Here is a 27,589-nt window from a genome sequence, read left to right on the forward strand (position 1 = left end):
TCAAGTTTCTCAAAACTTTATTAATCACAGTACATGGACAGAATATTTTATAGACAACAATCTATAATAATTACATCAATGACCATCAATATTAAATCACAAGTGCAAGTATTTAGTGTAAATGTTTTTTTTTTTTATTATCACAGATCCTCCATATTATGACTGACAACAAGAAGACAGGCACCATTGTCTAAATCACCATTATATTAGGAGACTCCCTACAACCCAACCTTCATGTATGTTCAGTATTAAGTGTAGGATGATGATCCGACCCTGTGAACTGTTTTTTAATTCACTACATTAAGAGGGGTAAAATTTATGCAATGTAAATGTAAAAAAGGAGAAGAAATATTGTTTATTTGTATTTCATTCTAATAGGTAAACAATAAAGACATAATTAGAAAAGACATGAATCACATTCCTAACACTTGCCTAAAAGCTGCATGGAACATTTGCTACTACTGAGGACGTTCTACAGAAGCAGATTTTAAAAAATTAAAATGCCAAATGTGTCAAAAGAATTTCAGCTTTAAAGTTATTTGGTAATTTATTTCAGCTTCACATTGAAACTAATGTGTGCTTTTGACCACCGTCTGTAATAGACCTGTGCGTTAAGTTCAACTCCCCCTTAACAAAATAGCTTACCTAGCTACAGTAAACTTTTACTTGGGTCTGTTTCGTTCTATGTGTAAACAGTGTAGATAGTAGCATAATGATTGTACGGGTTTAGTATTTGCTAAAGTGTTTATGCTTTAACTTTTTAATATGTTATTTTGAATCAATGACTGTGAGCACATTGTGTCAGACTCAGAAATGGTTTTATGCAAAGTGTAATGTACTTAAAACCCAAATAGGATGACATCGGTCTTGAGCCTATCCCAGGTGACAAAGTACACCCTAATGTCACAAATAAAAGGTATTAAATGAAATCAAAAACAAGCGAGTCTTGAAAACAAAATGCAACCATATTTCCATAAAATGTCAGGCAGCAACATTAAGCTCTTTTTCTTTAAGAGTAAAGTAAATGGTGTTACCAAGGCTCTCATTTGAGCAGAGGGCATAAAAATGTTACACTGAAATAACATGCAGGCACTAAATTATCTATGACATTTTCATGGTCTATTTAAGAGTCACATTTTCTTGGCTACATCATTTCAAGTTTATTACTATTAAGAGCAACACAATAGTCATAACATTATGGACAGTTTTAACGGACAGTTTAGATTGATTGTGTTCATACAGAGAGTCAGCACTGACACTGTACTCTGTATCCAGGATAGGTGCATGCCAGGATGAATGTATGCAGTGAGGAGACTCTTGCATTTGAGCACTAAAAGCAGCTTTATGCAACACTGAGTCAACAACTAAAGTTCATTAGGAGTTAAGACATTTATTGTGTTTATTGCTATAGTAATTGTTACAGAATTACAACCACATGTGTAGTCGTACTTATGAATCTCATATATCTCAATTCATAAATGTAAAAAAGGTTTAATGTTTTACATATTAGGGATATTTTCCCTGGTGATATTCAAAACAAGAGTGTTTTTAGGCCAGATTAAGAATGAAGCAAACTTTGTTTCCCGATTCCAGAAATTAAGCAGAACAGTGCCACAAAAAACTACTAACGTTAGCTTTAGAGAGCACTTTAATTTGACGTAAAAACCAACACTTTTTTATGTGAATGTGAAATGAAATACTTCAGTATAAGTTATAATGGCGAGATTTAGGAAAATACAGCTGCGTGATGTCTCATCATCTCCAGAGCAGACTGGCCAACATTTCTGTTGACAACAGTTAAACAAATTGTTTAACTGTTTTATTTAAGTAGTTGTTTTCCAGGAAAAAGCAACTTCAACCAGACTTGAATACATGTATATGAACAGAAATGAATCTATATTTATATAGATTCTAAGCTTATTTTAACAGATTTTTCAGAAACATGAACATTCTACAAAATTTGCATTTACTACAACTAGCCTTCTTTTAGCTGTAGCTCAGGGCTAGTTGAATTTTATTTTGTTTAGATTGTGCTTCTCTTTTCTTAAACTGTCCAGAGTTACATTTTTCCCCCATTCTGATTTAACTCAGGATTGTATAGTTTTAGAAGGATTTTGGAAAGGGTCTATTTGTGCTGTGCCAACACATCATTAAAAATATTGAGGAAGAGGTTCACATGATACTCCTTGAAAACCAGTGCTGGGCGGAATCTGATTGATCGATCCCCACATCCCCCGAGGAGGACGCCTGCCAACAAAACAAAATGGAACAACAATAATTGTTTTTTTACAGAGATATCAGACAGATATCTAGCACTTTCAAATATGATTCCTTTGATGACTTCGCTGATTAGTTTCAGCCATATTAAAAATAAGTTAAGGTTACTGCTAACAGAAATGACAACATCGTAAATTTCTTTACTCTGGCTAAGCCAAAGGATTATCCTCATTATTGTCTAGTTTTGCAAATATCATAAACTTGCCTTCCATGATCTCCATGAGTGCAAAACTGAACCAAAGGAGCCATCATAAAAAACAAAAACACCATATATTGATATGCTTTATACCTTTGTCTCTGGCCTTGAGCATGATCCTGTTACGTGCGGCATCATCACAGGCATCAATGGCACAGAAGGTCCCCTGTCCTCGGGCTCGACTCAGTATGCTGGGGTACTGAGCCTGCGGAAAAAAGCCACGTAATTTATGATCACGACCATTCAAAGCATTCAAATGCAGCATTACGCTCAGTTAGTAAGCTTAAAAATCAGCAAAAATATTCAGGTCAATGATTAACAAACAAAGAATTTTGAAGCGATGTACTAACTAGCTAATAATATTTTTTTAAATGCTACTGCCTCCATCCTCTCTCTCTCACACTTACATGTTTCAGATCAAACAAATTTTTTTATTAGAAAAAGACAACATGAGTAAATACAAAATACAGTTTGTGGCAGATAAGAGGCACGACGCAACCACGTTTCCATGTTTTTCAGCATCTTTTATTATTACTCCGGTTGCCATACACAATCGGCCGCAGCTTTGCAGCTCGCAGGCACACACAAACGACAAGAACCACAAATACAGTGGGGCAAAAAAGTATTTAGTCAGCCACCGATTGTGCAAGTTCCCCCACTTAAAATGATGACAGAGGTCAGTAATTTGCACCAGAGGTACACTTCAACTGTGAGAGACAGAATGTGAAAAAAAAAAAAAAATCCATGAATTCACATGGTAGGATTTGTAAAGAATTTATTCGTAAATCAGGGTGGAAAATAAGTATTTGGTCAATAACAAAAATACAACTCAATACTTTGTAACATAACCTTTGTTGGCAATAACAGAGGTCAAACGTTTACTATAGGTCTTTACCAGGTTTGCACACACAGTAGCTGGTATTTTGGCCCATTCCTCCATGCAGATCTTCTCAAGAGCAGTGATGTTTTGGGGCTGTCGCCGAGCAACACGGACTTTCAACTCCCGCCACAGATTTTCTATGGGGTTGAGGTCTGGAGACTGGCTAGGCCACTCCAGGACTTTCAAATGCTTCTTACGGAGCCACTCCTTTGTTGCCCGGGCGGTGTGTTTTGGATCATTGTCATGTTGGAAGACCCAGCCTCGTTTTATCTTCAAAGTTCTCACTGATGGAAGGAGGTTTTGGCTCAAAATCTCACAATACTTGGCCCCATTCATTCTGTCCTTAACACGGATCAGTCGTCCTGTCCCCTTGGCAGAAAAACAGCCCCATAGCATGATGTTTCCACCCCCATGCTTCACAGTAGGTATGGTGTTCTTGGGATGCAACTCAGTATTCTTCTTCCTCCAAACACGACGAGTTGAGTTTATACCAAAAAGTTCTACTTTGGTTTCATCTGACCACATGACATTCTCCCAATCCTCTGCTGTATCATCCATGTGCTCTCTGGCAAACTTCAGACGGGCCTGGACATGCACCGGCTTCAGCAGCGGAACACGTCTGGCACTGCGGGATTTGATTCCCTGCCGTTGTAGTGTGTTACTGATGGTGACCTTTGTTACTTTGGTCCCAGCTCTCGGCAGGTCATTCACCAGGTCCCCCCGTGTGGTTCTGGGATCTTTGCTCACCGTTCTCATGATCATTTTGACCCCACGGGATGAGATCTTGCGTGGAGCCCCAGATCGAGGGAGATTATCAGTGGTCTTGTATGTCTTCCATTTTCTGATGATTGCTCCCACAGTTGATTTTTTCACACCAAGCTGCTTGCCTATTGTAGATTCACTCTTCCCAGTCTGGTGCAGGTCTACAATTCTTTTCCTGGTGTCCTTCGAAAGCTCTTTGGTCTTGGCCATGGCGGAGTTTGGAGTCTGACTGGTTGAGGCTGTGGACAGGTGTCTTTTATACAGATGATGAGGTCAAACAGGTGCCATTCATACAGGTAACGAGTGGGGGACAGAAAAGCTTCTTACAGAAGACATTACAGGTCTGTGAGAGCCAGGGATTTTCCTTGTTTGAGGTGACCAAATACTTATTTTCCACCCTGATTTACGAATAAATTCTTTACAAATCCTACCATGTGAATTCATGGATTTTTTTTTCACATTCTGTCTCTCACAGTTGAAGTGTACCTCTGGTGCAAATTACTGACCTCTGTCATCATTTTAAGTGGGGGAACTTGCACAATCGGTGGCTGACTAAATACTTTTTTGCCCCACTGTACAGGACCCGGTACAGATTTTGAAACTAGTAAGGTATGATTGTAGGTATGATGCCGCGCAGGTGAGGTGGACCCACCTGCGCGGCATCGCAAGCCACGCCCTGCCACACAGTTTTTAAATGCTCATTTTATTTATTAAGAGAAAAAAAAAAAAGCTTTAAAAGAAATCTATCCAAATCCATGTGAAAGTAACAGCCCCATGAACCTAACAATTAGTTGTGCTACCCGTGACAGTCAAATGTTAACTGGGTTTTTCAAGTCTGTGTGGAGGAATTTTGTTGTAATTCTGCTCCACGGGCAGTTTTAGTTAAGGCAGGTTTTCAAACATGAACGGCCACGAGTTTGGACCAAGTTAATTTTAAAAAAAACAAAACAAAAAAACAGTACCTGTAGCTCATAGAGGCCATTCAGCAAAGCTTTGCCAGAGCGGGTCACTTCCTCCAGAAGATTTTCTCTCCGAATCACATTGAGAACCTCAGAAAGGAACAAGTTCTTTGACGGGTCACCCATCCATGTGTTAAAGATGCGGTAGGGCTGCGGAAAGCACAAGCACAAAACACTGGATACTGGGTAGTAAAAACCTAAAATAAAAACAGCTACAACTTATCAAAATGGGTAGGGAAGGGGGCTGATTCCTGTTTCAGCTGACACTGGGCAGGAACCCCTGTGATGCACCAGCACCCTCGACAGGCTGTTGAAAACCTGTAAACATTTATGTGTCTGCATCATGGCAACAAAGATGAAAACTACCAGAAAAGAGTTGTGCCACAACACACCAAAACTGACTGCCATCACATTCAGATAAACATTCAATTTGTAAAATTGAAATGAAGGTTACATATTCCTACTATTAAAGTTATAAAAACTATTAATATTATGAAGAATAACAGACTTTCACAACTGCTTTTTTGTGAAACAGAATCTTTTAACTGTGACATGTAATATTGCAGGGTGAGGTGCCTCTTCTATTTCCACCTCTGCAGGAAGCCACTCCCACACTAAAATGTTTAAACTCATTTTCTTTAAAACTAAGCTAACTTTTATTGGTTAGCTGATTCTAAATCTTATGTGTTGCTTTTCTCCTCTGCCTGAGCACTAAAAGCTTTATTCATCTAATCACATAGGCACTTATTTCTATGCAAGTTCTTTCTATCTAAAATTCACATGTATAGTCCAGGAGAGCAACTTGGGGTTGGAATTAATGCCCAAGGGTATTTGGCACGCAGATAGGAGCATCCGGGGATCGAACCACCAACCTTTCGATTAGTAGATGACCTGCTATTCCTCCTGAGCCCATTAAAAAACTAATGTAATGTAGAACTTACAAAAAATAAATAAGTTGTAATTTAAAATTATTGTAGAAAAACAGACATAAAAATGTCAAACCTTGTCTGCCTGTAATTCATCCTTGTGGTAGTAACCCCCACTCAAAAGCTTCTTGCTGAAAGAGACAACGTCAGCAGGGTCGTCCATACCCCAGTGCTCATGGGCCCAAAACTTTCCTGTGCCTCCGCCACCAGTCTGGACCTCATCCACATGAAAAGCACAGCCATGCTGAGGGGGGAAGCAAATATACTCAGTATACCTCTGCCAGAAATTTTGAATCCTGAACTCCAAAGCAGACAATTTTGACTTTTTCTCCTTGGTTCTGGATGAGAGCTGTGATGTCCGAGACACAGCTCAGTTACCACTCTCTGTACGTGGATTAACAAGTGTTCAATGAAAAAGACCATGACAGGGAATGCTTTAATCACAGAAGTAACTGCATGCTTGGACAGGGTGAAATAGGACACGCTGACACAACAGGGAAAATGTTGGACCTTTAAAGCAGATCCAAGATAAAGTGACTAAAATAAACCCTGAACCTAAATTGTTATTTTGCATTGTATTGTGCATAAGGAGGTGTTGCGTTGGTCAGTGCTGAAAATTAACCATGTTTTTGGTATTATAAGTAAAATGGATAATTTCATAAGGGCATGAGCACTCAGTCACACAGTTTGTCGCACTTTGCAACTTACTGAGTGCTATGACAGAGGCTACAGTGTAGGACCTGAGAGCAGAAATTGTGAAAAGAAAGGCAAGGACATTCCAGTGACTTCAGATACAGAATGGAAGGCAGATACTGCAGCTATTGCTGTTGATGTGACTGGAACAAATGTACGAACTAAACTGCAAAATAAAACAAGCACTGTGGGTAATGAAGTTGAACAAATCCAGATACAGATCCTCCCTCGGTGATGATCACCTTTATTCACAATTGTTTTTGGGAATGTTAGTTAAAATGGAATCAAATGTTGGTGTGTGGCACGAATAAGGCACGGCGGGTCCAGGGATCAGCGTTTTCAGACATTTTATTCACAACACCTCACACCACACACACCTGAGTCCCCGTGTTTTAACCTGGCGGGCGTGATTGCGGATGCCGTGCAGGTGCGTCCGCCCTCCCTGCACGCCACCGCAGACCACGCCCCACCACACACCCCCATCGCCCGATTGAGGCCGGGGAGTCATCCGGCCGAACCTACTCCCCACCGGTTCCCAACCTTGGAACAGAGCAAAGTCCGTTGCGGAGGCCGCCCACACCTCCAATGGCGGCGAGCCTTGTCCGGGGGTCGGCCACGCCTCCAGCAGCAGCGGCGAAACCGGTCCGGAGGCCGGCTACCCGGCAAGCCGGCACGACCCCGCCGGCCCCGGGAGGGGCTCACTACCCGGCGTATCTGACGCTCCGGGGCAGCTCGATCCTCGACCTCGGGCACAGGTCGAGCAGGCTCCCCTGGCACGGGGACCGCCATCTCCCCTCCCGGTTTCTCCACCTCTTCCGGCTGGAGCGGCTCGTCCGCCGCTGGCTGGGGCGGCTCCGGCAGCCCCTCCCGCGACTCCTCTTCCTCCAGCCGGTGCAGACCCTCGCGCGCCTCGTCTGCCGCCTCCGGTCGGAGCAGCTCTTCACCCGGCTGTTCCCCCTCCTCCGGCAGGCGCAGATCCCCGCGCGCCTCGTCTGCCACCTCTGGCTGCTCAGGTGCCCCACGCGGCTCCTCCACCGCTTCGCTGTCCTCGGTACACACCTGTGGGGGTGGCGCCCAGGCCCAGAGCAGCGCCGCCAGCTCCCCAATCCGTTGCAGGTGGCGCTCGGACTGGTCCTGCAGCTCTGCCTGCTGGCGACGCACCTCTGCCGCCTGCTCCCGCTGGGCGGCCGCCATTTCGGCCACCCTCTGGGCCAGCTCCTCCACTCCCTGGCTCCGATAAGAACCCGCCGTGCCGCCTCCTGGGTTTCGGCACCACTGTGGCACGAATAAGGCACGGCGGGTCCAGGGATCAGCGTTTTCAGACATTTTATTCACAACACCTCACACCACACACACCTGAGTCCCCGTGTTTTAACCTGGCGGGCGTGATTGCGGATGCCGTGCAGGTGCGTCCGCCCTCCCTGCACGCCACCGCAGACCACGCCCCACCACATGGTGTTGTTATTATACAACACCGACATTGCATTTTTAATTGTATCATCTCCTCTTCCCAGTAGCAGTGTATAAATATATCACATTAATATTGAGCAGAATATTAAATTCAGCTTATTGGTGCAGCCCGCCAAAACAGTGCCAGTTTCTCATGTGTGCCCTTTCCACAACATTATCAAAGAAACTGTATACATATTTTTGAGACCATTTTCAGTTCCTGCTTTTCCTGCACCCCTTTAGGATTCCCATGGACATATCTATACATATCTTTAAAAATATTTTAGCAACATTAAAACACTGTAAGTCTAGAAAAAAGCCCCAATTTTTTTTTTATTATGATTAACTCCCACATACAAACCAGTCTGTCTTTAAAGCTAGTGTCTTACCTTGCCTGCAATATTGCGCAGTCTTCGGAAGAAGTCTGGCGAGGCGTGGTTATCGCCGCCTTCGGCCTGAATCGGTTCAATTACAATTCCCGCTACAGGTTTTCCCTTCTGTCTCCACTTCACAATCAAATCTTCCACCTTGAGTTGCACACAAACGGTTGCATTACAGAAAAACCACTGAAATGTACACTATATTTTTCCTATAAGAGGAAAAAAAAAAAGAGACCTCTACTCATGCTGGGCTATAGGAGGACAGCATGAGAACAGGAAACAAAAAACTCCTCTGCACAGAAAGCACATAAATGTCCACAGTACAACATTATAGAGCACGTGACCAGCAACAGAGTTGGGTAGGAGATGAGGAGTAATCCCAGGCAACACCAGCAGCCATCCTGCCACTGCGCCGTCTCTCCAGCGCGGGCCCAGACCTGCCTCGTGTTCCCAGGAGGCAACAAGCATAGAAGGCGTTGGAAGGGGAGGGGGGATGTGTGAGTGCTTATCAATGTAAGTGTATGTGTGAACAGCTGGTTCCGCTTTCTTAATTCTCCGATAAGCCAGATGTCAATTTGTCCTGTGATATCAGGTATCATGCCTGAAGTTGGGAATTGGTTGATCATACTAGTTTTTCAGCATACAGTGTACAGCATCTTCACTGAAACTCAGAACAGTATGCTTCTATGTAGAGCCATAAAAAAAAATTTGCTTCCTGTGATGACATTTTGGTCTGTACCTCATTGTTCACATATACTCATGTAGTATCTACTCTGTGTATACATATAGCCTACCTCCTCCAAACAACGAGCCTCTTCCTCGGCATTCTCTCTGGTAAACTCATCCAGTGGGTACTGTAGTCTGGGGAATGGGGCAACAGGCCAATCAAATGATGGAATGTCCAGTTTGTGGATTGCTTTGGAGTGTGTTGTTGCCAAACAACCTTAACAAGGCAACAACAATGAATTAGTAACAAATCCACAAAGTTAGAATATGCCTTTTGGTTTTATCTTTCCAAAAAGTCTAATGATTGCCATCACCTACTGGGAAATTTGCAAGTTTGCTCCCTTACAAAAAAAAAATTAACAATCTCTAACAGTATCATTTTAATAGACAAAGAATAGCAACCAAAAATCCAGAAAAACACATTAAATAAAATGAATAAATTTGCACGTCATTGACTGAAAGTATTTGATCTCCTACAATGCAGCCAGAATTCTGGTTCCCAGAGACTGACTGAAATCTGGCAGACAATTAATCAATCAATTATAGATACTCCTAATATTCACTTGCTATGTGTTCACGGGTCTATAGACTCAGTTTGTTCCATTCAAACCTCCTCCGGTGGGGAAGGATTGTAGACTTCCCCAAGGCTGGAATGGGTTACAAGACCATCAACAAGAAGCTTAGTGAGAAGGTGACAACTGTTGGTGCAATTATTCAGAAATAGAAAATAGTCGCCCTCAGTCTGAAGCTCCACATTAGATCTTGCATGCACCTCACGGGGAGAGCATGATCATGATAAAGGTGTAAGACAGTAAGCTATAAAGGATTAAAATCATGTGGTGCTTGTAAGGTTTCCCTGCTTTAGCAACTGGCCTGTCTACAGCAAAAATCTAAATGATTCAGAGAAGGCTTGTGTGCTTTTGTCAGACGAAGCCACATTCAAACTGGAATAAGGAGAAAGAAGAACGCTGAGGATTACCCAAAGAACATTATGGTGGAAATACTATGTGTCAGGGCTGTTTGTCTGCTAAGGACACTTCACTGCTTTGAGAGGACAATGAACGTTGTCATGTCCCAAAAAATCTTGGAAGAGAAGCTCCTTCTCTAAGCCAATTTGCTAAGCAGCAGCTAAAGAGGAGTGCAAAAATCCTTTCTGAAATGTGTGCAAATCCAGTGAACTACATGAAGTAAAGTACTAACCAAAAAAAGTTTCACCACCACGTAATATGTTGTGTAGCAATCAAATTATTACTTACTTAATGACATGCAAATAAGTTTACAACTTTTATGTAATTCATTTTTTCTGGATTTCTGATTGATAATCTGTCTCTCTTCATTAAAATGAAACTAGCCATAAAATTAGAGATTAATTACTTTTTAAATGAGCAAACTTACAAAGTCAGGCAAAAATCAAATAATGATTTCCCCAGTTGTACAAAGAGCACACTGACTTGAGTCTAAAGTTTCAAACTGACATCATACAGGATTAAATACATACAATGCTTGTGTATCTGTGAAAAGCTATAAAAATGCTACATGTGGACCCTTGAGCTTTCAATTTTTACATGTTTGAGGTGTTATTAATCAAATTTCTATTTTTATAGCACAGGCTTTTGTATGATAACAGCTGGGTTGTTTTGCATCACTGAGCAATCTGCCTGGACCGTTTCCAATCCCTCAGATGAAAAAGTATTTATAATGTGCCAGTGTATCATTATCCATGAACTGTTTTACAATAAAACAGTTGTACTGTACCAGCTCAAATTTGGGTAAAAAAAAAACAAAAAAAACCCCCCATGAATTCAGTTTGTTATTTGTTCAATAAATACCAGTGTAATTGTTTTATGACACGTGCTGTTGTTTTAACAGTAGCAAAAATGTATACAGTATTTAACATACCTAATGTTCTTCCATGGAAACCTCCCATGAAAGATAAAATACTGAGTTCTGGACAACCTGGTGCCTGAGATCAAAAGACATAAGGATTCAATAACACTAAGCAAGAGAAAAGACAAACATCAAGAAATAAGAAGCAAATATTGAGTCCAATATGGCAGGAAAGTGGTGAATAACTTAATGAATAGTGAGACCTGGTTGATCATGGAGGTGTTCAGTTCTTCATTAGTTGGTGTGTTTGGGCCTCGTTCTTTGTTCTAAGTAAAAAAAAAACAACCACAGAGATTAAATTCATTTTAATTCCAACTTGTTGGTTTACATTTTTTTTTACTACTCAATACAAGACATTTTCTACACTATATAGAACATCACAGAACATTACTACAAACCCAATTCCAATGAAGTTGGGATGTTGTGTAACATGTAAATAAAAACAGAATAAAATGATTTGCAAATCCTTTTTAACCAATATTCAATTGAATACACTACAAAGAAAAGATATCCAATGTTCAAACTAATAAACTTGTTTGTATTGTTGTCGTGCAAATCTTCACTCATTTTGAATTTGATACCCGCAACATGTTCCAATAAAACTTGGACATGTTTACCACTGGGTTATATCACCTTTTCTTTTAACAACACTCAATAAGTGTCAATAAGAACTGAGGACACTAATTCTTAAAGCTGTGTAGGTGGAATTCTTTCTCATTCATGTACAACTTCAGTTGCTCAACAGTCCGGGGTCTCCATCGTCATATTTTGCACTTCATAATGCGCCATACATGTTCAATGGGAGACGGGTCTGGACTGTAGGCAGGCCACTCTAGTACCTGACTAGAGTGGCCTGCCTACAAGCCACGCTGTTGTAACACATGCAGAATGTGGCTTTGCATTGTTCTGCTGAAATAAGCAGGGATTGCCCGCCTTGGATGGCAGCATATGTTGTACCTTTCAGCATTAATTGTGCCTTCACAGATGTTACCCATGCTATGAGCACTAACACCCCCCATACCATGTGGTCACCAGATAGAATTTAACATGGTGTTAACAAATTAAATCAAATTTGTACTCACTTACCCTATACCAGATAAAAATAGCTTTGTAAGCATTTTCATTGGAGCAAGCACCACAGGACATTGTCTGAACACGAGTCATTCCACTAGGCGCCACCTGACAGAAAGTAAAGTAGGAGTAACAAGGATTATCATTATTATCATTATTATCATTGCACAGCTAGCATTATCTGCAGAAATAACAATAAAGGCAAATAATACATTATGGAGTTACATGAAAACTAGAATGTAAGAACAACCTGTACACAAATTTAAATTCTAAATGTGTGTTAGATAGTTGTTAAGTATAGTTGTTATCCATGAATTTTAAAATGTACTGTTTTACAAAAAAAGCAGAAAGAATATTAGTGTGATAGCTCAAATTTGGGTATAAAAAGATAAACTCAGTTTTTGTGTGTTTCTCACCGAGAGAAGACTTTCGGTGATTTTGTCTGGAAAGTTCTCAGGTGGCAGGATTCCCAAGGCTGGCCGATTCACAAATGTACTCTGAAGAAAGACAAAAATATCTAGTACATGCAAATACGCAGAGTCTTGTTCAGACTGTTTCAAAAGGACGTTACATGTACTTACATATATGTCCTACTTGTTAAATGCCAAACCAAAACAAATATTAGAATTTACATTCACTTTAAAAACCATTTGTTGTTTTACACCTCACCTCTCCTCTGAGAACATACAGGAAGCTCAACATTAGACATAAGAATGATGAAAACACTCAGTGGACACATATATGTTGGAGGTGTCACTTTCATGTTCCAGTCAGAATATTTATAATAAAACAAAAAACAGAATGAGATTTGAATCATGGTCCTTTAGCCCTGAATTGAATTGTTGTCTAATGCCTTTATTTTTCAGTGCTGTGTCCACTTAATACTACACTATAACTTTCTAACACTTATTAATAAAAAGAAGCATAGCATTATTGAGGGACTGCAAATTATTTAATCCCAACATAGGTTATTCTATCTATATAACCATGTGCTTAGCTAAAATTGTGATCTATGAGTTCTATGGAGGTAACTGTGCTTGAGATCATGGATGATGACTCTACACCAAAAAAAAAATCCATCATATGATCTTTGTCCAGCTTGCTTACACACAGTGGCATTGTGAGGAAAGATTGTAACTGCTGTATGATGTCAGAAGCTAGCTTAGCATAATTTACCCTAAACTGCTCAAATGGAAATCACAATTGTCTGTATAAAACACAGAATGCAATTCCTTTGACTACTGTATACTTAATCATTCACTGCAATGCCATCTGCTCCATATCTTTATTTTTCCTGATAAAAGAAACAAACTTACCAAATTGTTTGGATTGGCCATCACTTTGAGGAGAGCAGGGTGGTTGTAGCCTATAGGAGCACACAACAGGGGTGGTTTTACAAAGGAAGGTGCATCGCATACACCATTTCCTTCAAGTATGCTATTAAAATAAGTATTATTAATTTTATTGGAAAGCATACAAGTAAACTACGTATATCCCTGTTCAGTTGGACAAACCACAGTGGAAATGCAAAGTAGCTCAGTGTATCAAAATTGACTCCAACAGTAATACAGTACAACAAGTCTAATGGCAGCAAAGTGACCACATATGTAATTGATCCAATTGTATCAAAAGAACCAGTAAACACCATAGTTATCTATGATTTGCCCTGCTTTAAAAAATAAAAAAGCAACATCATGATAGTTAATCAGTATTTGTTAAGCTCCTCATTTGCACCAACAAGACTCTTGCCATATATGTAATACTGCCTTTAAAACCAATTTTCAATTGAAAAACAGATATAGATTACAGGTGAGACACAGTAGTCCCCATTGCTTTTTAGACTTGAGTTCACTGGATGAAATGGAAAAACATTTGAAATCATAAATTATGACACAAAAAAAATTTCATAACATTACAAAAATTAATAATGATAATACATTTTAAGCATGCAGCCATTCATCTACACAGCCAGCTACATATAGTTTTTCCTGATGGATGTTATACACACACACACAAAAAAAACATTTATTATCAAACCATAGTGTCTGCCCTTTTTCAATGACAGCTATGCAATATAAAATAACATTTGTTATGATTATAGATTTCATCCATGTCTCACAATTCAACAATCTAAACTGAAGTTATTACATAAATGTCTGTACTAACCAATTGGGATGGAAGAAATCTGAGTGTAGATATCCAGCATGCGGTTCCCATCCACATCCACTAGGTAGTTCCCTTTGCTCTCCTCATAGTTACAGAAAAAGTTGATGGCACCAGTATTCTGGGGAAAAACATGTTATGTATTAAAAATCTCACATGGTACTTACGATTAAGAGTATAAAGATATTCATCTATTATTCTCAAGTCTGGAATAAGATAAAAAAGTCTGTAAAGATAAAAGCAGCCAGTTATTTACTATAAAAACCAGTGCAGTTTAACAAAACAGCACAGTTTAGCATATGTTTAGAAAATAAATTCAGCCTATTATGGTTCTTAAAGAGTCTTATATTGAAGGTAAACATAACGCCTTCAATTCATTCTGCATTTGTAACCTTTTAACAGTCTTTCTAGCATGCTTCAAAGTTTCCTTGAAAATTATAACTTTATTGTTACTACAATACAAACAATTAGAATAAAATTATATCAAAATCCACACACAAACACCTGCACAGTATGAAGACATCACTTTCATAATGCCATCTCTGGTATCACTGAGCTTCAGATATGACAGAAGCATCATATAACCTTAAGAGTGGATGGTGCTAAAAAAAAAAAAAAAAAAAAAAAAAAGAGGGAACAGCATATTGTGCTCCAGGAATTATTTATGTAGTTCACTGACTTAACATACTTACAGACCCAATCTACCAACACACACACAGAAGCATGGCATCGTCATTGTAGCTAGAGAAAAAGTATTACAATTTCAAGAGAATTTTAAAGAGAATATGTATTACTATCAATTAATATTTACAAGCAAACATGTTAGAATAAGCTGACAGGGCTCTCATAGGACATCCTATCTGTATGTCATACATAGATGCGGTTTTTGCTTATTTTGGCCTGAATACAATGAGCCATTTGAACATTTGAGGTCACAGTTTGTCTGACTGCCTTTCTAAAACATGTCTAGGTTTGTGTGTGTGTTCCACATTTATGTTTGTAATGCTGAAAAGTTTCATACGATGATGAGTGTAGTTGTTGCCTCAGTGTCACTACATACCTACTAACTACAGTAGAGACCTACTACGGAAGATAAAGTGACTTTTAAAAATGATATATCATGTTATTAAAATGCAATATACTAAAAAATGTTCAGTTATTAATGTACAAACATAATCAGTGAAATAATTTCCAAAAAAAAAAAATGCAACCCCTGAAAACACAAAAAAAAAAAAAAAAAAAAGACCAGTTCACCAGTTTCCAATGCCAACTTTTTTTCAATAAATATTTTCTGCATATCTACCAAAAGCAGCCAGCTTGTTAAAGCCTGAACAGGATTAAATATTTTGCATATTGAAATTTGTTCAGGTATTTCTTTTAGATTACAAAGTTGCTGAACATCTTGCAAATGTGATGACTGCATAATTTTTGCCAGCAGTTGTAGGAGATCAGTATCAACTGAAACAAGGCATTCAGTAAAAACAAATAAATAAACTCATATATAAAAGAATGGAGAAGTACTCTTGTTGTATTTATGCTGTTGTAGACAATCATGCTCAACTGTAAGTAGCAGAAACCACAAATACTAACACACACATCTCACCTGTATTTGTCCCAGTTGTTTCATCAGCTCCTAGAAATAGAAAGAGAGAGAAAAGCTTTTGATTGCAATAAATGTGTCTGTGTGGTGTGTGGTGTGTGTGTACACCATTACTTGTGATCGTGGACCAGGGACTGTAGTTGTCATGGAGGGTCCATCGTAGTCAAACTCCACCTGTGTCTTTGCTGCTGCTTTGCTGACATATCTGCAACCTTATGGAGAAACCACAAATAAGTTCATAAATGTATGGGTGTGAGGGGTGTAATATTTGGTACTTACTTTGTGGTCATGTCCTGGTGTTTTACATGTGGTGCCAGCTATGATAGAAACAAATAAAGTGCTGGGAACCTTTCCTTCTTAAAATTTATATTTTTCCATAGTTATATCTCAAACAACTATACAACAAAATCCATAGTATTTGCCCCGACCGTTACAGTGTCCTCTATCCTGGTAACTCTGACTCACAGTTGAAAAACAAGATAAGCCCAGAAACTAGTTCTTACTGGTTCTGGACAATTTGGGGTCATCTTTACTGAGCTAGCGGTTACAGCAACAAGTTCAGTGAACTGAAATAGCTCATCTCATGGATGACTAGGCTGTTAGTTGATCTACTATCAAACAAGCAAAGATAAGGTTTAAAGCTCATATCAGTGCTCTGCTGGACATTTATACCGACCGTTTATGAAGCAGGTGAACATTTTCTTGAGATAAATTTAGTTGCTCCAAAACACACATTCATATATAGTTAGTCCACACGCTTGGGAACAGCAATACTTTTTTGTGATTTTGCTTCTGCACACAACCAGACTGGAATTAAAATTAACAAAATAAGTCTGTACTTCAATCACATCTTGAAGGGCAGAGCTTCAACTTTAAATCCACAGTTGTTGTAATGCATTAATTATTTATGGCTATATTATACAGTCTAGACAGCTTCCTCTTTCACATTGTTTTACTATATAAAACAGCCTTTATGGAGACAAATCCAGTTTATCGGATAACGGCAGCTGTCTGTAGACAGATTTTGCCAACGCAATAGTGTCCCATGTGTAGTGAATAATTTACTCGTTACTCAGATTTACAGTAGTATGTCTGGCTTCGTGGTTATGGACAGAAGACCTTTGACACACCACTCAGTCACTCATCTTGGAAAAGCACAAACATGTGTATTGATAAGCACATCCTCCTTCAGTTTAAACATTTACACAATGCTATTCTGCTTTCACTGCTTTACCCATGAGAGGTATTAAAATTGTATTTTCAGATGAGACATTTCAATTTAAAAAAAAAAAAAAAAAAAAAAAAAAAAAATCTGAAAATTCTTAAAGTCACTTTGAAATAAGCAATACATTCCTCACATGTGGAAAAGCTTACCTTATTAGCTGTGGCACTAATATGGCTGGAAGAATAAGATTAATTTACACAATGGTCCAAACAGTTTTAAGACAATCTCCAACACTGGTAACATATCTTTACCTACTGAATGTTATATCCTGACTGGAAAACAAGGATCTGGTGTAGTGCTAGATTTACCTGAAGCACTGAGCCACACGTTTTTCTGCAGAGAGAAAGCCAGCTGACGATTGATCAAGGAGGCTGCCATGGCAAAACATCCACAGTCAAAAAGTGTGAGAGACAGGCAAAAACTGTGCTCAGCTTCTAACGTCTCCAAGTCACCTATAAAAACAAAGGAAAGAAAGAGGGAAAGGGGAATAAGGGGGTATGGAGGGGGGGAAAATCAGAGAGAGCAGAGAGGTGCAAAAAAAAAAAAAAAAAGGACATTAACTTTATTAAATAAACAAGAATGTGGCATCTGTCACAGCAGAGGAGTCAAAAGTGTAGGTTTTTTACAAAGTCCTTCTAGCAGCAAGTCTCATATCTATGCAATCTTGGATTAAATCCTGGGGTATCTTGAAGCCCCTATCTAAACGAATGGAGAGAGAGCCACAACTCTTTAATTTAATAATCACCAGAACATAAAAACAAAACACGTGGTAGAGAATGACCAATCAAAATAATTGCAAATGGCTTCAAATAGTTTGTGATTTTGAACCAAAATGAGGTTTTTCAGTGACTTCACATCCAGTGATGGGTGAGTATTCCCCTTTGTCCCTAAACTATGCTTCTTCTGTGGAAACCTGTGAAGCATTCTTTCCACACCCGACCATATTTAACTGAATTCTGTAGGACCCCAGCCTCGCTGTACACATATAAAAGTATTTTTTCCTTCTCCTTACCAAACCCCTCCCACACACAAGTGTTTGTGTCGTTACTTCCAGTGCCACACTCTGCTTGACCTGTCTACAGTGTAACACATTCCAAAGCAATGTGTTACTGTAAACACATTACATTCTTCAGTAACGTAGTAACATATTACGTATTAAATTTAGTAATTACATTACAGTTACAATTATGTGAATATGAGCTCTTGAGTTGTTTGCACACTACTGAATGGAAAAAAGAAAATCGAACATAAATTTTATTTTTAAGTCAAGAAACAGCACTGGATTCACCGCTGACATCAGGTGAACTCCAGTAAGCCCTGGAAAGTATGCTCAATTATAAGGCTGCAGGTCCAGATGGATTTCCAGCAGAATTCTGCAAAGAATTCTGGCAGCAGTGTTCCACACAATGTTACAGGAAATATAAGAAAATGGCCAACAAACTACCAACAAATATGAATTCTGCCAACGTCTCCTGCTGAAACCAGGCAAAGACCCTGTTCTTCCCACCAGCTATTGTCCAATATCCCTTATCAAGATTGACATGAAAATAATCTGCAAAGCTCTCTCAAAGAAATTAGAGAAGAAAACCTCCCTCATAATATATCCTGATCAAACTGGTTTCATAAAAGTCATCAACAAATACATGTAGATCACTTACTTTAATAGACTATTCATGCAGTAAAAACATTGAAACCACAATATTGTCTCTAGATGCAGAAAAAGCGTTTGACAGAGTGAACTGGAATTTTCATTTACAACTTTACACAAATTTGGTTTGGGAAACTCTTTCATAAACTGGTTTTAAATATGATATAATTCCCCAACAGCTTGGGTCAGAACAAATGACCATACATCCTCCAGGTTCTGTCTCCTGAGGGGCACCAGGCAGGGATGCCCACTCTCCCCTTCACTGTTTGCAATTTTTATCGAACCACTTGAGCAGCAGTTAGACGTAGGTTACCGGCCTGCTAGGTGCTCCTGGGTTGGTCCGGGGCGGACTTCTGGGGTTCTGGGGCTGCTCCGCCTCCGGACAGGGGTTCTGATTGGGCTTTGGGGGCTTGGGTCCTGGTTGGTGTGTCATCGGGGTTGCCCACCTCTGAATTTTAAATACATGTAGACATTGAGAATTCTTGGAAGGGGCCAGCTGTTATCTGGCAGAGGGTCAGTGCCACCATGCCCCTCCTCTGTTTTAAATGCACTTTAGAACAGCATCCATCTACACCACATATCAGCGGGCGGAGTGAGGGATGGGGTCTTCACACCCAGCTCCCTCCGGCTGCACCGTGGCTGCTGGGTCACCCTCGTCCAAGGCACTCCTTAGCTCTTTTCTAGGTGGATGGCGTGACTGCCCCTGCAGAGGTCCTTCTTGGGCTTTCATGGTCCACTAGATGTCTGTGGCCTGGATCTCTTCCATGCTTGCTTAATGTCCTGGGGGCTATGGCTCCCCAGACCTACTATTAGACAGTGGTGATTTACTGGGAACACTATATTATATTCATATAGTATTATTCAAGGGTGTTTGAGAGTTTGATGATGTTAAAATTTGGGCAAGCCCACTAACGTAAGAATTTTTTGTTAAAATATTTGTTACTTTTTTAAGGTAGAGAGTAGCACTTTAACTACTATGACAATAGTATTCTATGATAAAAAGAACTAAGGGTAGAGTGAGGCAAAGGCAAGGATGGCTGTATGCACTTTCTCCTCATTCATTATGTGTTATGTAACACTGTCTGCAGGAACAGGAAAAATCCAGTTATCTGCTTTCACAGGCTAGGAAACCTTGGCGCTTGCACACTGCAAGCACAACATACAAAGACATGCATGCACAGACAGATGGTTTCTTGGCAACGCCTCATGAACTGGAAAAAACTGGTTTTGATTGTGAAAGTTACACAAGACTGCATCTTCATATGCCAAGGGGGAGAAGAAGTTCACAGTTTGCACTGTAATAAACTGAAATCTGAACTCAACAGGAATTCAGCAGCACTACTGTCAAATGAAATAGTTAAAATCATATGGATTTTAGTTGTGGATTATTAATTTATGTTGAGGCCCCATTCATAATAATGCTAAGTAAAAGTAATTATGGGAAGTTTTACTTTCCTGGGTTACTGAGACAAACAAACATGTTTAAAGTTGTTCAGAAATATCTCCTTTGAGCACTTGATGCAATCGAGGCTGTTAACAAGTGGTTCAGATGCTCTTTAAACACTGTAACTGTTCATTTACTCAAGCGCTGTGAAGGTGTTGTTCACATAAAAGTAAAATACATGACTATCACAGGTTCATGTTGTTCACTATTTCCCAGTGAAAAGAACCAAGTTAAAATGCAACTGACATTACCACCCTGTCACTATGGCAACAGCCCAGGCGCTAAATGAATATCAAGACACATTTGTATGTTTCTTGTTTCCACTGAGTAAGATCACAGAAGTGGGGCATATAATATTTCTCCTAATAGTTGACAAATTTATGCCATGCAACAATCACTTTAAGTTTAATTAGCATTTGCTGAACATTAAAACCATATTGATCAGATTGATTTTATTTATAAAGCCTGCTTACATATGAAGAATCCCAGATCCGATGAACTCTATGAAATAATCATTTGTTAAAAATTCATGAAAGAATTTTTAACAAACATAAAAACATAAAAAGCCATAAGGGTGTTCTACTTTATTCTGGGGAACAAATGATTTTGTCAGAAAAATTAAATCATAGAACAAGAGTAGCTGGTGTTTGACATGCTTCCAACTGTGGCGTCTGCCTTCTGTGTATGCATGTATGTGCCTGTGCGTGTGTGCGTGTGTCAACGATAGGGTTTTAAACCATTGGAGTGAAGATATTTGCCCTGGTCATTATTTTAAAAACCTGCAAAAGCAAACTGGGAAACATATACACTATGTACTGTTGGATGATTTCAACTCTGTGAATATCCATTCATTTTTCTATATAGGTCAATGCATTTTTCCTTTTCTGTATCCAAAATGTAAATTAGCACTAATGTTGTTCAGAGCTTTGGTGGCAGAAACCAGTGTTAATCCTGTTAATGCCGCAGTAATATCAGGTAATGGAAGTGTGAGCAAACCTTTTTGTTTATGCATTTTTTTAATGAATGGGAGTGGTGATTCTATATGAGACTATGAGATTCTATATGAGACTGAAGAAGTCACTTGGATGAGTGACAAAACGTTTCTCCCAGAATACGCTACGTCCAGATGAACAGAATCAACTTTTGGAGATTCTATATGAGATATTTTTGGTCCCACTCAGTAATAAAATTAAAGTTCAATTCAATTTTATTTTATTTATAATAACAACAACAGTCACCTCAAGGTGCATAATATTGTAAGGTGAAGACCTTAATTGTTCTACAATAAACCTATAGGAAGGAGTAATATGTGTGCAATAAAATCCAGCACCTACAAATACTACAACCTTTTAAATGAAAATAATATTTTTTTTTCCATTTCTCTAGGACAGTTGTGTATATTTTAACATTACTCAGAATCATAAAGGAACTATGTAACCACTGGAAAGGCAAGACTCCCTTTTTTTTTTTTTTTTTTTTAAATCCAATTTTATTTGTAGAACCCTTTCTAAAGAGTTTTGCAATATGTTGAACAAAGTACCAAAATACCACACAACAAATCAATAAAATAATTTTTTAAAAGGCAATGAAAAAAAAAGTTAAACGCTGAGTTATTTAGAGTCAAACGCAGAGGAATAAAAAAAAAAAAAAAAAAAAAAAAAAAAAAAAGAGTTTTTAAAATAGGCAGTAATTGGGCCATCCTAACATGGGCAATGAGCTCATTCCACAAATTCGGGATAATACCTGAAAAAACTTGATCATCCCTGCTGTTCATCCAGGTTTTAAGGACTCCTACAGATGGAGTCAGTGGTGCTGATGCATTAAAGGTCTTAAAACTGATCAAATATTCAAAAATGAACAGGGAGCCAGTGGAGGGACAATGGGATGTGCTTATGCTTGTGAGTACCAGTTAAGAGAAAACTGCAGCATTTTAGACTGACCAAAGAAAACATTGCAACATAAAGTGCATTATAATAGTCCAAATGCATTGTGATCAGAGCATGAAGGAGATGCTCAAAAACTTACAATAATAATGTGGATTTGGTTCTGGATATTGGACTAAAGTGATAAATGCTTTAATGAAAGAATCTATCTTATCTAGTTTAAAATTACAGTCTTGTTTCACACCAAGGTTTGTTACTGTGAGTTTAGCTGCAGAGGACCAAGTCCAAGAGAGGAGCAGCACAGGCACTGCTGGGTCAGAACATAATGACATCATAAAGCTTTCCATGTTTTCATCCATCTCCCAAACCATTACTGCAGTGTTTAAGGGAGACATTTGTTTTTATAGGCATGCGTGCCAGGCACATAGAAATGCGGAAGGCCATCTTTAAAATTTTTATTTTTATTTATTTATTTTTTTTTTAAATCAATGCCAGGCACTGACGGTAAAGGGAAAAAAGGATTAGCCAGAGAACTGATCTTTGTGGGACTCCATATGACATAGATCACCAAGATGGTAAGAAGGTTCTATGTGTTAAAAGAACCTAAACCACTCTAAGGCTATACCTTTAAGGCCCACATAGTGTTTTAATGAACCGTGAGTGTGGTCTATTGTGTCTAAAGCAGCAGAGCACAAGAAAGTCAAAGTCACTTAAGTAGTAAAAGATCATTAAGAATTCATAAAAATACAGATTTTGTGCTTTAGACAATTTTAAAACCAGTTTGGGAAACATCCAGAAACACAGTCTAATGTTTAAGAGTACAGTTTTCTCTAAAATATTTGAAAGAAAAGGGAGCTTCAAAATAGGTTTTTAAATCAAAGAATATACTGCTGGAGTTGTATGAAATAAGTAGGCACGACATCAAGTGAGACTGCTGTTAATAGTTACCAAGAAGAGAACTCCAGCAGAACCAGACCCGTTCTCACTCCCGAGGCGTAACATGCCGACGTTTTGTCACGTCCCAGGGCGTTCCTGAGGAACGCAAAAAGAGACCTTCGGCGTTGTTATGGTACGCGGCGGGTTATGGCCGAAATCCAGTGCAATGACGCTCCTGCGGTAATAGACGTTCCAGCCCTGTATTCCAGCCCTAAACCTAACCTTATCCCTAGCCCTAACCATAACCATTTTCCTGAGCTTAACTAGGACTTTAATGATGTTAAATAGCGTGTTTCTAAGCGATTTGAAGAAAAAGAGCGAACATGTGTAGATTGAGTCCATATGGTTCTCATTTTCCCTCATTTTTCCGAGGTCGTCATTTAGGAACGTGGTGGGTAGCCGAAAACGTAATATGTTGACGATTTGTCACCTAGCGTAAAATGTTACGCTTTGGGAGTGAGAACGTGTTGGGAGGGACAGCTATCCGTTGTGACTGGCAGGAACCAGCTATGTTAAAAATGAACTCTGCCAAAATTATTCCAAGACTACATCAATAACTCAACAAGGAGGTTACAAAAGAACCCAGAGAAACATCTAAAGAACTAGACGTCTCAGTTGGGTCATAATTTAACAATAAGAAACAGGGAAAACCTCCACCCGCCCCACTCCTGCTAAACAGTTGACAACAGATTTAAGAGCAACAGGACTCGGATGGATTATGCATAAGAAATAGAACTGGGCTGAAAGGTCTATTGCTTTATTACGTATTCAGGTTGTGTATCATGTTTTTTTTTTAAGTAACTAAGTAATAAGTAACTAATTACTTTTGAAAAGGTAATCAGTAAAGTAACAAGACTGGAGAAGTAATCAATAAATAGTTATATCCACGCTGCAACACAGTGTGGATATAACTTTCCACACTGTGTGAACTGAAAGTAGTTGACTGTAGTATGCAAGTGGCAAGTGGAAGTGAACAGCAAGATTGACAGGCAAGACTATAAATTTCAAAGAATTACACTACAGAGAACCAGTTTTCTACAAGAACCGGTTCCTGATTCCCATCCGTAGTTTCCAATTGTTTTAAAGGTGCAGCAAACCCAAGCTGAAAAAATAAGCTAATATCCATTCTTCTATTTCCTTCCCAAAGATCTAGCTAAAGCAGTAGCATGAGAATTAAATCCTTAAATGCTTTAAATATTTAGTGCACCTTATAGGTGGGGCTGGAGCAGTCTTAAAAAAAAAAAAACCCAGCAACCATAAAACCAGTCTCATATATATATATATATATATATATATATATATATATATATATATATATATATATATATATATATATATATATATATATATATATATATATATATATATATATATATATATATATATATATATATATATATATATATATATATAAATATAACTGCAGAAACAAGCCATAATGCAATCACGCACATGCATTATTACACGCATTGCAATCTATTTTGTGATCTCATTTGAGAGGCAGCGAGCACCTAATGCAGTAACACTTTAGGCTGAAATGAAAGTGATCATCACCATCACCCTCTCCTCTTTGTGTTGTTCATTGAGCCCCTGAGACAATTAATAAGGTAGTAAAGTTGTTGTTTTCCCGATGGAGCCAGAAACAGAGTTTTTACAGAGTTTTGGCTTTCTTTGGAAAACTGTCAGGTTACAAAATCAATATATGAAAAACACAGGCTTTGACATTAAAATGTATTGACTCAAAGAACAGCTACAGCTTCAATCTCTGTTGGGATGCTGAATTGCTTAACTATCCAACAGAGCTTTCACAAGCCAATCACAATCCCTTATCCTATTAAATAAAATCAAACTTGCAAAGATGGAACCTTATACCATTTTTAAATCTAAACACAAAGACATCCTCCCCTGCCTTTCATACATCCCTTGAATCCTATCAGTAGACATAAGCAATAATCAGTTTAGCAATTGGGACAAATGGATTATCTGGCAGTGAAAGAAACCTAAAATCAGTTTCAGCGTGTTGCAGCTGGGAAAAGAAAGAAAGGATGGCTCTACCATGCTGAAGAAGCTACTACCTTGCAGCACAATCAATTCCTCTACTCCATTGGTGCAATAAAGACTACAAAGTTTAATGGAAAGAAACTACTAACTGAAACTTGAATCCTTACTTAGGACCTATATTAAAAACCTATAAACCTATAAAAGACCTCTAAAAGTTTAAAAAACATTGCTTTGAATAAAACTTTAACTAAAGGGATAAGTAAACTATACAATACGCTCTCCTTTGCTAACAATGACAATACTTCATTTGTCAAAGAGAAATGGGAGTCTGAGGTGGGGGTTAGACAATCAGAGCAAGCCTGGGGTAGTATTTGCAAATGCCAATGGTCTTCAACTAACATCTGACTTGGAGAAAGCATTGTTGGAAGACCGTGATGACACATTTCAAAACCCTACATCAAGACAAATATAAGAACCCAAATGTTCAATGTCGGAGACACTGCAGTTTTTATAAGGCTGGAAGATAAGTTTAAGACTTTCTGGGTTATGTCAGATTCAGACACTTCAAGTGTCAAATCTGAAACTGTGACTTCACATATAAAATAATGACTTTTCTTGGTCATATTTGCCAATCCAGTATCATGTCTTTGACAGCAATCTTTGTCCCTGCAGTGTCACCCTCTGAGCTAGAAACAACCTGGAAACTGGAAACACATAAACACATTGTGGTAGAACTTTGTATAATAATGTGTGGTGGAAACTTTTTGTACCATTTCTGACTGACGCTGTTCTTAAATAAAGAATTTAAAACAAACAAACAAATAAAGTAAAATGTTAAAATGGACCCTCAAACAGGCAGTGCAGTGAGGAGTAATATGCTCTCGCATCCATGTTCCAGTTAAAACCTGTCAGCAGCATTTTGCAAAAGCTGAAGACGAAACAGAAAGAAGTGGCTAAGTAACCACAACATGCAACAGACAGGTCATGTATCTGCATAACACCGGAAAGCAATTTTGTGCTTTCTTAGAATGGAACAGAGGAGCAGCAGATACTTCTTATTCCTATGGAAGTAAGGATGAACTTAGTTTTTAACACACCATTTCAGCATTGATTACGTTTCCTAAATAAGTAATGGCATTTTGATTTATGTTTTGTTATTCATATTATATATATATATATATATATATATATATATATATATATATATATATATATATATATATATATATATATATATATATATATATATATATATATATATATATATATATATATATATATATATATATATATAAACCCAATGATACAACCAATATATGTATATCGTTCAGGTTTACTGTTCCTATATACCCAAATCTAAGACCAGATTACATTTTAATATGTCCCGATTCATAAAAGTGATTTACTTGCTTTTATTGTATTGACATAATGCACATCAGATTTTTGAGCAATCCCAATTTAAAGAAATTATTAAGGAAAAACATCAGAGGAACTTTTTTTTTTCCAGCTACTCGTTTGTACATAAAATGTTTCACAGACATAACGCGATTATGTTTTCTCTGTTTATCATTGTGATACAAACCTGGGTCAATAATCTATAAAATAAAACATTTAAACTCCTTACTTCAGTTATACAGCAAGTATTTATCTAAGAACAACCAGAACAAAATAAATTTGTTAATTTAGTGTCTCGTGTCGGTAATGATAGCGAAAAACACCTTTTATATATCGTTATTCTGATAACCTTTAAATTCGTTCATGTCGCAGTACATGTTTGATGCGTTTAGGAGTCGCTGTGAAGAGTCCTGATTTGAATACATGTAAACAAGGTATTGATTACGCGGTCGCCCTTTGCTGCAGACTGGAGTTGCCATAAACCAGGACAATGTGTTTGTTTGAGCTACTGCCATTCCGCTCTTCTGAAAAATCTGGATCCCACTGGTTCTGGCTGGTTCACACAGAGATTGGAGGTTCATGAATCGTAATAGGCTGGCCAATCCAAACTAGTAATATGTTAAAATGAGACAGACGTTTCATTAAAAGCTAGTCGAGGCTGCTGCGGGCTGCTGCAGATCCCAGTGCACTGACATTTAACAGACCTGACAGAATCACGATGTGCCAGTTCCACAGCGATTGTGATCTCATCTAAGCTACCCATGTGAAAATGATAAAGGCTTTGAGAACACTTACTGATGATCCAGTGACAACAGCAAGATCCACACGTAAAACTGCCGGCACCACTGCTGTTGCAAAGAAGCAGTCTCCTCGATTTCTGCAAAGCCAGAGACTCCGCCCACCCTGACAACATCCACCAGGAGCGAGGGCTGCGCCGTACAAGAGGAGGGGCTTTTATTGTCAGTCCGAGAGAGAGAGACCTTGTTTTTTTCAATCTAAAGGTACTCTGAAGTGTGTGTTACAAGACAATTATACATTTCGTTGAAATGAAAAATCCCAACGGGATAAATAATTATTGTTTTCAATGA

General features: G+C 38.5%; 1 protein-coding gene across 1 annotated transcript; it reads right to left on the reverse strand.

Moving 5' to 3' along the window:
• On the reverse strand, positions 1 to 27,431 carry abat (4-aminobutyrate aminotransferase). The gene is made up of 16 exons (XM_085155832.1): positions 27,297 to 27,431; positions 17,503 to 17,646; positions 16,084 to 16,181; positions 15,973 to 16,002; positions 14,373 to 14,490; positions 13,523 to 13,572; positions 12,623 to 12,703; positions 12,222 to 12,314; positions 11,339 to 11,401; positions 11,148 to 11,211; positions 9,317 to 9,465; positions 8,532 to 8,669; positions 6,077 to 6,244; positions 5,078 to 5,224; positions 2,567 to 2,678; positions 1 to 2,247 (listed from the first exon to the last, which is right to left on the reverse strand). The coding sequence occupies exons 1-16, from the start codon at positions 27,412 to 27,414 to the stop codon at positions 2,126 to 2,128; spliced, it is 1,695 nt and encodes a 564-aa protein (XP_085011958.1). The 5' UTR covers positions 27,415 to 27,431; the 3' UTR covers positions 1 to 2,125.
• Between the last annotated feature and the right edge of the window lie 158 nt (positions 27,432 to 27,589).

The sequence above is a fragment of the Neolamprologus multifasciatus genome, chromosome 4 (genome assembly GCF_963576455.1).
Source record: "Neolamprologus multifasciatus chromosome 4, fNeoMul1.2, whole genome shotgun sequence".
NCBI classification, from domain to species: Eukaryota; Metazoa; Chordata; class Actinopteri; order Cichliformes; family Cichlidae; genus Neolamprologus; species Neolamprologus multifasciatus.